The 12,177-nt window shown below is 39.2% G+C and overlaps 1 protein-coding gene across 2 annotated transcripts in view; it reads right to left on the reverse strand.

Annotated features, from left to right (window-relative positions):
• RBM6 (RNA binding motif protein 6) overlaps positions 1–12,177 on the reverse strand; it is a 114,519-nt gene that overhangs the window by 94,756 nt on the left and 7,586 nt on the right. For both annotated transcript variants that reach the window (XM_010589785.3, XM_010589784.3), the window contains one exon: positions 2,276–2,387. In XM_010589785.3, coding sequence (XP_010588087.1) covers positions 2,276–2,319 — 44 coding nt within the window. In that variant the 5' untranslated portion in view covers positions 2,320–2,387. The remainder of the gene's footprint in view (positions 1–2,275; positions 2,388–12,177) is intronic.

Below are 12,177 nucleotides of genomic sequence, written 5' to 3' on the forward strand. Positions count from 1 at the left end.
ATGATGTGCATTTAATAAATTTTCAAAACACGATGACTTCCACAAGCTCCCGTTAACATTAGTTATGTTTATATGCTTCATCAAAAGTCAGCTTAAGTGTTCTTCGCAAGTAATATAATTAAATCATTCCAGTCCTAGTTAGCTTGCAGGATGACTTATGCCTCATCAGGTATCTGTGGGACGAGCATTGAGGTACCTAAATCTAAATGTACATGTCTTTTAACGAGAACACATTCAACAGTGCCTTTGAATGCTCCCCTAAGGATTATCTTACCCTTTTAAATTGAGATTGAATACATCTAGAGTTACGTACTGTGCTAGGGTTCTTGGAACTATAATTTACACAGACTGTAGAGAATGGGTCACTATAAGTTGGAATCGACTCGACGGCAATGGGTTTGGTTTTGGTTGGTTTATACAAAAAACAATTCCGTTAGTATAAAATATCAGTGGCTATAAAAAATCATTTTCAGTCAAATAAAAACAAACTTAAGATGAAAAGTCACTCAAATGAAATACAAAATCATTTTCCTGCAAGATATATTTTGGCCAAATTAGTCTAAAAGAACAGAACGCTGTATAAAATATGTCTCCCTTCTGGTCAAGGATCTTAAAAAAATAGCATGTAATGACTTATATTTGGAAACCCTGGTGGCATAGTGGTTAAGTGCTACGGCAGCTAACTAAAAGGTTGGCAGGTCTAATCCACCACGTGCTCCTTGGAAACACAATGGGGCAGTTCTACTCTGTCCTATAGAGTTGCTATGAGTTGGAATCAACTAGACGGCAATAGGGAGACTGATATTTAAACTAAAGTTGGGGATACACAATTTTAAATAATAAAATGGGATCAAAGAAAAAATATTCTGAAAATAGAAAAAATACTGTGCAATACAGCTAAATTTACCTAATTTCGGAATGTTTACTTAAGTCATCTTAAGTTAATCCTGTAAGAAATAGCTTCACTTAGAAAATAACTATCCATAAATATAAGCAGTAAGGGGATAGATTACAATCTAAATGTTATAAAAAAAATGTTATAGTATAAATCCACTGATTTACACCAGCGATCAGCAGACATTTTGTGTAAAGTGCCAAAAGTAAATATGTTAGGCTTTGCAAGTTATACAGTCCCTGTAACAACTATTCAACTCTACTATTACAGCACAAAAGCAACCACACACAATTCATACAAGAAGAAGTGTGGTTGTGTTCCAATAAAACTTTATTTACAAAACTACACTGTGGGCCATAGTTTACTAACTACTGATCAAGACCTTAGTATTTTGAAAGGAAAAACATACCCAGCATCACCACCATAGCTTTAATTTAAAGATCGTTGAGCAGAAAGTAAAGACCCCTATCATTTAAAAAAAAAAAAGCATTTATAAAATATTAGCTTTACTAAACATAATATGGATTTTCTAAACTCAGCTCTCGACCCAAAATTTCCTATTAGAACACCAAGATAAGAAGAGTGAATGAGAGCATCTGTTGAACTTATACAATAAAATCTTACAGACTGTCAATCCAAACGAAAATGTACTAGAAATAGAAGTTTCAACTACAGCAATATTTCTAAATAACTTTAGAGATCAGATTTCTTTACACCAAGTAAAACTGTAAAAATCAGTCCTAATAGCATTTTATGAAATGTAAACCCAACACGAAAGCTTTCAAAATACTATCAGTGTATATTACGTTAGCTATGTTAAAAAATTAACTCCCTACAAATTTAAAAAAATAATTCATTTACAACTGAATGCTACCACCTTCTCCACTCATCTTTGTATCTAGGAATCGTAAAACTGAAATGCAGCTTAAAAAATTGCATCAAGTCATTTTTCCTTTTCAGAACTATTTGTAGTAGTTATGGTTTAACAACCTGCCATGGGCAAAACACAGCTCTAAATTCCAGATATAAATTAGTGAACTTAATGGGACTTTTATAAACATGTATGTACACTTTTGCTTGTTTTCTTCACTAAGTATGTATTATTTTGCTAACAAGATATAAAAAATAAAAGATTTAGTCTTTTTTTTTCAAAATGTTTAAAAAGATGTTACAACATAAAATAACCTGACATGCTGGGTATTCAGTTTCATGATCACTTTGGAAATGACTAGAAACTTTTTTTATAGTTTCTATTTTTAAAAAATCAGAGCATTTCTCCATATAGAAAATAACTCCCTTTATGGTAGTCCAAAAATTTTGTATATACTGTCTCTATCATTAAAATACTGACAATCTAAATATTCAAATTCCAGGACTTACCGAAAAGGTCCTGTTCTATTAGCAGATCGAGAATCCCCCCACATTTCTTTCTGTGTCAAGAGGGCTCCAATAAGTAGATCCTTGTTCTACCAAATTCTGGTTATAGCTGTACCTGTATAAAACAAAAGACAAAAATCAGTACACTAGAATGAAAAAATCAAATTAAGGGCAGGACTGCACGGCTGATTATTTCAATTGCGGTCAATAAGTTGTACACCTGTAAAAAGTTGAACTGGCAAAGGCTGTGTGATAGATATATTTACAACAACGAAAACAAAAACAAAAAAAAAGGTAGCTGCTGAGGCTGCTTATGTACAACCAAACACTTTATGGGATTTGGTTCCTTGGCTTGGAGGTTTAGAGAAATGGTTTCATAGGACGTTCCAGTTAATTTGCCTAATAACATGTTTAGTACTTCTGTTCTACCTCCTAGTTCACTGCTTAGTGCCTGGGGTCTTAAAAGCTTGCCAGTGGCCATCCAAGGCACAATAACTGGTATCTTTTTTATTCACTTGGAGAAACAGAGGAAGAAGGAAAGTCAGGAATAGGGGGAGGCTAATTGCCTCCATGAATAACTGCCTCCTTTGCTGTAAGATCAGAAGAACTGGATGGTGTCCGGCTACCATTACTGAACATTTTGATCAAAGATTCCACAGAAGAATCCTGGGGAAAATGCAAAATAGAATTTCAAATTCACATGGACTAGACTTTCCGGAGCCGTGGAGGGTAGATGAACCCCTGAAGCTACTGGCCTGAGATAATCTTTAAACCTTAAACCAAAATATCACCTGAGATCATCTTAAAATTAAACAATAGTTTAGCTTAACTTGTAAAAAAAAAAAAAAAAAGGCCTGTCTTGACCACTATGCTCTTTTAAGAGCTATCTATATGGGATCAAATTGACAACAGCAACTCAAAAGATTAAATAGGAGCCTTAGAGGACAGCGAGTTTATGTTAATGAGGGAGGAACAACTCAGAAAAATAGGGTGAGAATGATTGTACAACTCACAGAATGTAACCAATATCACGAAATTGTACAACTAGAAACTGTTGACATGGTGTATGTTTTGCTGTGTATATTCTCAACAACAAAATAAGTAAAATTTAGGAAAACAGTTAGTACACTAGAATATGAAGTAGTGGCTAACCTAGTTTTCTTCTGCTTGGCTTATCTGAGACCACATCAGCAAGGTTATTTTTGGAGATCCTTTTAAACATCCACAAATGAATGTGTAAAAAGAAAAATAAACCTTAATTAAAAATGTATACTCTGGGGCACCATAAACTTTTCCAATGTACTTTGAATATTTCACATTTACTAAATAAGTATTTACTAAATCTTCCAGCACCTATTCTTCCTTCCTTTCTGGAAACAGCATCTTGGCATTAACGCCATCCTCAGTCAATGCGGCTGATTTCACGGCATCCAGCCTGGGCAATCAAAACAGACTATGACCCTCACTACAGTAATTGCTCTGAAAATGGAGTATGTGACCCAAGCCAAGCTAAGAAGTTATCCCCAGGACCTTTGTTGTAGCTACTGAAAAAAGGGGCCATTTCCCTGAGATCACAAATACTAGGGACCCAAGAAACTTGTGGTTGCCCAGGATACCATATGTGTCGCCTGCAAAGACTTTTCCCGAGAGTGAACCCAACACACAGACAAGCAAAACTGAGAGTTGTAAAAACAAGGAGCCAAGGGATTGATGACAGTTTGTACCCCTGAATTCACCCACGCATGAAGCCAGCTCTATCCCCCAACCCTGCACTTTTCAGTTACATGACCCAACAATTCCCTTCAAGACTCCTAACTACTCAGTACTCTATGAAAAATGTCTCCAAAATAAGAAGAGACATCTTTCTTATTTTCCCAAGCAGGAAAAATTAGTAAAATAAAGCAGTAATTCATTTCTTCCATTAACATGCCCACTGAACCAGCCGGAATTTTGTCTACACCACTTCTACTATTTTGGCTACTAAAATGATCATACTCAAAACCAAATGAAGGTAAAAGACAAAGCTAGAGTGGAAGTGCTAGGAATCTCTAATTAGGAGAGGATGTGTCATTATCACTTACGAAACCATAGTGGTCTAGAAAAGCACCTAATCACCACTTCAGCATAAACAAACTGAGGAGGCACACAACTCACGAAGCACAAGAAAGGGTCATACGTATAAAATAAACCACCATAGTACTAGAGGTCCCTGAGTAGTGCAACCGGTTTACAATCGGCTGTCAACCTAAAGGTTGGTGTTCAAACCCACTCAGCAGTGAGGCAGAAGAAAGGCCTGACAAACATCTTCCATAAAGATTACGGCCAAGAAAATCCTATGGTGCAGTTCTACTCTCTAACACATGGGGTCACCATGAATCAGAATTCACTCAATGGCAATGCGTAACAGCGCCAGGCAACATAAAGAAAAGAAAGAAGAAAAATATTAAAAACCAGAAGGAAGAAGGGAAATCATTATAATTTGCATATAATGATTATTTACCAAGAAACTCCAATAAAACCAATTTAAAACTTATATAAACAGAAAAATCAGTAATCAAGAGCCTTCAAATATACAAACAATAACCAGTGAAAAGGCACTGGAGGAAAAGATCTGATCACAAACACCAACCAACCAAAAGATAAACTTAAATCTAAATGAAGAGCTTCAAAAAGTTAAACACAGAATTACTATATGACACAGCAATTCCACTCCAGGGTATTTACCCAAAAGAACTGAAAACACATATTGTCCAAGATGTTCACAGCAACATTAGTCACAACAGTCAAAAAAAAAGAGCAGAAACAACTCAAAGCATCCATCAACAGATGAATGGATAAACAAAGTGTAGTATATACATACAGTGGAATATTAGTCAGTCATAAAATGGAATGAAGCTGTGATAGATGCTAGGACATGGATGAACTTTGAAAACATTCTGCTAAGTGAAATATGAATCTCTAGAATAGGCAAATTCATAGAGACAGAAAGTGATTAGAAGTTACCAGGGACTAGGGGGCAGGGATGGGAGGTTAAGGGGATGAATGAGGAGTTGTTGCTTAATGGGTACAGAATTTCTGTTTGGGGTGATGAAAATTTTAGAAGTCAATAGCAGTGATGGTTTCACAACACTGAATAAAATTAATTCTACTGAATTGTATACTCAAAAATGGTTAAAATGACAAATTTTTTAAATATGTATTTTACCTCGATTTAAAAAAAAAACCTAAATGAAGAAAACTTCAAAAACTTCCCAAGGGATACCAAAGGCATAAGCTAATGGAGAAATATATCAAGTTCTTAGACAGGAAAACATTTTAAAGACTGGATTCTACCGAAGTTAATCTATAAATTAATATGATCTCTAAAAACAGGAGTAGGATTTTTCCTGGCATTAGACAAGCCTACAAAAAAATAAGAATAGCTAGAAAGTTTTTGAGAAATAATAATCTGAGGAGCCCTCACTGGTCAGAGGGAGAGGTTAATCCATAATATCTAAATATATTATGAAGAAGATACAGGGGCATGGCTTTGGGGACCAGTTTTTAATGATGGATTACTGGATATGACAATAAAAGCATGAATAGCAAAAGAGAAAACAGATAAACAGAACCTCATAAAAATTAACTGGAACTTCATAAAAATTAAACACTTTTGTTCATCAAAGAACTTTACCAAAAAAGTAAAAAAACAACCTACAGACTTGGAGAAAATTTGGGGGAACTACCTATCCAATAAAGTTCTAATATCCAAAATATATAAAAAGCTTCCACAATTTAACAATAAAAAGACAACACAATAAAAAAATGGGCAAACAACTTGAACAGACATTTCAAAAGCTCAAGTATATGAAAAGATGTCCACCATCATTAGATCATTAGACATTAGGGAGATGAAAACTAAAACCACAATGAGATACTGCCTCACCCTCATTAGAATGGTGTCTTAGCGATCTTGTGCTGCTATAACAGAAATACCGCAAGTAGATGGCTTTAACAAAGAGAAGTTTATTTTCTCACAGTAAAGTAGGCTAAAAGTCCAAATTCAGGGTGTCAGCTCCAGGGGAAGGCTCTTCCTCTGTCAGCTCTGGAGGAAGGTCCTTGTCCTCAATCTTCCCATGGTCAAGGAGCTTCTCAGGACCAGGGACCCCAGGTCCAAAGGACACACTCTGCTCCCAATGCCACATTCTTGGCGGTATGAGATCCCCGTCTCTGCTTGCTTCTTTCTTTTATATTGCAAGAGACTGCCTCAAAACACAATCCAATCTTGTAGACTGAGTTCTGCCTCACTAACACAACTGCCTCCCACCCTCCCTCATTAATCTCATAGAGGCAGGATTTACAACATATAGGAAAATCACACAATACCAGGAATCATGGCCCAGCCAAATTGATACACACATTTTTTGGGGGGACATAATTCAAACCATGACAAATGGCAAAAAAAAAAAAAAAAAAAAAAACAGAAAACAGGAGCTGTTGGCAAGATTATGGAGAAACTGGAATCTTCATTCGTTGCTGGTAGGAATATAAAATGGTACAGCCACTGAGGAAAACTGTTTGGCAGTTCCTCAAAAAGCTGAGCAAAGAACTACCGTATAACTCAGCAATCTCAATCCTAAGTGTAAACAGAGATATACCATATTCATGGATTTAAAAGACTAGACATTGTTACGATACCAATTCCTCCCAAACTGATCTATAGAAACACTGAACATCAGCACCTGAAGGAACCTGCAGCCCCAGATTCTTCCTGGGTCTACACTTACCTGATCCTCACTTGACAGACAATCCCTACCCCACCTCCATCCCCTGGGGCATTTGGCTGAGAGTTCTTGGGCAGGGCCTGTCCCACCCTGTCCTATACCTAGCCACATGCCCTCTCACCCCTACTTCCCCACCAGGGGGCCCATGTCTGCCTAGGTAGAGATCTTAGCACTTCCATTGTGCCATTTGGTCTCTGACCTTCACCTACCTTGTGGTTTCTCCCAAACAGTACCGGAGAGGGAACGTGAGGATGAGGGTACCATGCAGGGAAAGCACTGCCCGCAAGAGTGTATGCTGAAATACGGCTGTCCAAGTTGCTAACAGAGTTCACTTTCACTAAATGTATTTTATTCCCTCCAACTCCACAGCAGCAATCTCTGAATCCAGGGACTGAGAGAGACAGAAATCACAGTATGCTCTCCTCCCTAGACCCTCCAGCTCACAAAGGATCTAGAGATGCATGGGTGGAGGGGGAACCAGACCATCCCCACTACAGGACTACTACTCCTAAAGTGAGGCCAGGCTCAAAAGAGCCCCAAGTGGTGTCACCTTTCCACATTTCCATGAAGCAATGCAAACTCATAGGCTTGGGGAGGTGCTGGCAGCTACTCATCACACCCCTCTTGAAACAAGGACCCAAGCAATCGAACAAGTGTATGAGTCAAGCACTCACCAGAAAAAAATCTGCACAAGGAAGGTAAAGGGCAGGGTATAAATCCTGAGACCTCTCCAGTCCATGCAAGTTCACACCACCACTCTGTTTCACATGTAGTGCTAGGCAGGTATATCGTAAGTGCATACTAAGACCCAAAATATGTTGCACTATTCCTGAGAAGGGCAAAGCAAGAGGAAACTCTCTTGGAGGTCTATAGCATATGACAATCTGTCATCTGGAACAAGACTTATCAAACCTTCTAGTAGGTGGCTCCCTCAAAGTTTTCCTCAGAATAGCTGGAGTGCTCGCAAACATGCAGTTTAATCTGGCAAAGCAATGATTACAGGTCTTGGGACTGAAATGATCTCAAACTATTCTCAAAATTTAAATGGGTCCTGGGCTTGTTGTTGTTGTTGTTAGATGCCGTCAAGTCGGTTCCGACTCATAGTGACCCTATGCACAACAGAACGAAACACTGCCCAGTCCTGCACCATCCTTACAGTTGTTGTTATGCTTGAGCTCGTTGTTGCAGCCACGGTGTCAATCCACCTCATTGAGGGTCTTCCTCTTTTCCGCTGACCCTGTACTCGGCCAAGCATGATGTCTTTCTCCAGGGGCTGATCCCTCCTGACAACACGTCCAAAATATGTAAGACACAGTCTCGCCATCCCTGCCTCTAAGGAGCATTCTGGCCACACTTCTTCCAAGACAGATTTGTTCGTTCTTTTGGCAGTCCATGGTATATTCAGTATTCTTCACCAACACCACAATTCAAAGGCTTCAATTCTTCTTCAGTCTTCCTTATTCATTGTCCAGCTTTCACGTGCATATGATGCAATTGAAAATACCATGGCTTGGGTCAGGTGCACCTTAGTCTTCAAGGTGACATCTCTGCTCTTCAACACTTTAAAGAGGTCCTTTGCAGCAGATTTACCCAATGCAATGCATCTTTTGATTTCTTGACTGCTGCTTCCATGGCTGTTGATTATGGATCCAAATAAAATTAAATCCTTGACAACTTCAATCTTTATTCCATTTCTCATGATGTTGCTCATTGGTCCAGCTGTGAGGATTTTTGTTTTCGTCATGTTGAGGTGCAATCCACACTGAAGGCTGTGGTCCTAGGCAGCCATCTAAGATATTTCACCAGTCTCACTTCTTCGGGAAGGAGCAAGGAAGAATGAAGAAAACTAAACATACAAGGGAAAGACTGGTCCAAAGCACTAATGAACCACATCTACCACAGCCTCCACCAGACTGAGTCCAGTACAGCTAGATGGTGCCCAGCTACTACCACTGACTGCTCTAACAGGGATCACAGTAGATAGACCAGGACAGAGCTGAAGAAAAATGCGAACAAAACTCTAACTAAAAAACAAACAAACAAACAAACAAAAGACCAGATTTACTGGCCTGACAGAAACTGGAGGAACTCCAAGAGTACGGCCCCCGGACACCCTTTTAGCTCAGTAATGAAGTCATTCCCAAGGTTCACCCCTCAGCCAAAGATTAGACAGGCCCATAAAATAAAACAAGACTAAAGGGGCACACCAGCCCAGGGGCAAGGACTAGAATGCAGGAGGGACAGGAAAGCTGCTAATAGGAAACCCAAGGTCAAGAAGGGAGTGTTGACATGTCATGGGGTTGTTAACCAATGTCATAAAACAATATGTGTACGGTTTAATGAGAAACTAGTTCATTCTGTAAACCTTCATCTAATAGACAATAAACACTGAGTTCTTGGATGGAGCCAGGACCACTTTTGGTAAGCAATACTGGTGCTGCAGGATGAACCAAATGCCAAGTCAAGGCAGTCAATGCTGATGCTCATCAGACCCCAGGAAACGTGTTGGCTGATATATACAGTAGGGCAGGACAGGGGTTATAAAAGTCAAAATCTACAAAGAGTACATAATAACTTATCTACCAAATCAACTGCTCTGAAAATGAATGGTACTAAAACATCAATCCCATATACAGCCATGGCTGGCAGTTAACACTCAAGGGGGAGTGAGAACGGCCTGCTGCCTGACTGCCCAGATCTCACATCCCTACCACCGCACCCCGACAAGCGCTACACAGCAATGAGTAGAAGGGCTGCGCTGGTGAGCTCTGAAGCCTAGAACCTAGGCCCAGATGGAGCTACTGCAGGTGAAGATCTTGGCAGTGGTAGCAAATATTCAAATAAAACCTTTGATGGCTGAAGCGGAAAATAATTCCATGTAAACAGTAGTTGAACACGGTTCAGTTGGGCCTAAGAGATGGTGAGTGTCACATGCCACATTATGCTGTAGGCTCCACTCCAGGTAATGGCCTTCCATCAATCCCTTAAATTTCAGCTTTGCAACCACACTCCCCCAGAACCCAAAGACTGGCTTCCCGGAAGCTAACCAGCAAGTTATGGGAATAAAGTCTCCCCATCATGGGTCAGCACCCTTTATGGTTGGAATTATGACGGTAGTTGATGGTTTTTGAACCTCTTCTGCCTTTCATTCTTAATTAATGAAAACATTCTTTGTAAATGCTCTTGCTGTGGTCCATCTTGCATAGTTTCAAGAATTTCAACTCTAGTGGCACAATACTAATACCCCCTCTTAATCATGGCTTCAGTTCCAGAAACCTAAAAAACAGAAACAAAGGATCCTATTCTCATATTTTTAGCTCCAGTATCCTGCAGCTTGAGCCTGCTTTAAACATTCTAATTTTTTTTCAAAGTAAATACTTCAGGACCCACAGGACACTTAGTTAAGAACATCAAAGGGGCACCAAGAAAGAGGCAAGGGGCACAGATACGTGTAGTTGGGTATGCCCACATACCCACTTCCAAGATGCAACTACAAGCTTTTTCACTGTAGCAATTTTAATATATGCTACTGGAGCTGGAATTAGTGGCTGCTAGCAATACCCTTGCACATCAAGAGATCCTCATTAAAGGATTTAAAGTGTATTCATTCCAATTACGGTGCTTTTCCAGGTCTGGAATGGGTAATTTGTGTGCCTACTGCTTTCCTTGGATGTGGTAGTTTCTCAAGCTTCATCTCCAGAATTGAATCCTGATTCCCTATTGATGGTACTTGCCTTGCCTACCATCATACCACACTCAAAAGTTAATTAAAAATGGATCACAGACATAAAGGTAAAGGCTAAAACTATCAGGCTTATTTAAAAAAAAACAGAAAATCTTTGTGAGCTTGGCGTAGGCAACAATCCCCTAAGACAGGATCCAGAAAGCACTAACCATAAAAAGAAAAAAAACTTATCCAAATTAAAAACTTCTGCTTTTCGAAAGATACTGTTTTTTAAAAAAATGAACTGGCAAACTACAGCCTGGAGTACATATTCACAACGCATCATATCTGACAAAAGCTCACTATGATTAGTCACAAGGAAAACACAAATTAAAACTGCAATACCAGTACACACCCACTAGAATGGCTAAAATTAGACTCACCAAAACAAATGCACGAGGATCTCCCGCTATCAGAACTCTCATACACTGCTGTAGAGAACACAAGATAGTACAATCACTTTGGAAACTGATCTGACAAATACTACCCTTGTCGCTGTCAGTTGCCATCAAGTCTATTCCAGCTCATGGCAACCCCATGTGTTACAGAGTAGAACTGCTAGATAGGGTATTCTTGGGTGTAATCTTAACATACTACTAGCCCAAAGGATGGTGGTTCAAACCCACCCAGAGGAGCCTCAGAACACAGCCCTGGCAATTCATTTCCAAAAGGTCACAGCCTTGAAACTCCTATAGAGTAGGTCTATTCTGCACATACGGGGTCACCATGAGTCAGAACAGACTTGACTGCAACTAACTACAACAATCTTAATGGAAATAGATCACCAGGCCCTTCCTTTTGTCATATCACTGGGTCAATTCAAACTGTCAACTTTTAGGTTAACAGTCAAGAGCAAACAGTTTGCACTTCCTAGGGACCTAATGGAAACCCTGGAGGCATAGTAGTTAAGTACTACGGCTGCCAACCAAGAGGTCGGCATCCGCCAGGCGTTCCTCGGAAACTCTATGGGGCAGTTCTACTCTGTCCTATAGGGTTGTTATGATTTGGAATCGACTCCAGGGCAGAGGGTTTGGTTTGGTTTTGGTAGGGACCTAATACTACACTAAAAAAAAAAAAAAAAACTATGACGCGGTAATTCACTTCTAGGTATTTACCCAAGAGAAATGAAAACAAAAGACTTGTACAAAATGTTCACAACAGCTTTATTCATAATAGCAAAAAAAAAAAGGCCCAAATATTCTTCAACCGGAGATGAGATAAACATTCTTAACATGTCTCTGTCCTCAAGAGTTTCTCTTCCTGGTGCAGTGCACCTCACAAGCCTCATGAAAGGTGTGTTTCTCTGGTAAAATGGGAGAAGGGTGAGTAGGAAAGCGGAGGTGGAAAAGAATTAACGAGACCCATTCTTAAGAGTATGAAGTTGAGAATTTGCATATTGATTCCTTTGGAAACATCCA

The sequence above is a fragment of the Loxodonta africana genome, chromosome 22 (assembly GCF_030014295.1).
Source record: "Loxodonta africana isolate mLoxAfr1 chromosome 22, mLoxAfr1.hap2, whole genome shotgun sequence".
NCBI lineage: Eukaryota > Metazoa > Chordata > Mammalia > Proboscidea > Elephantidae > Loxodonta > Loxodonta africana.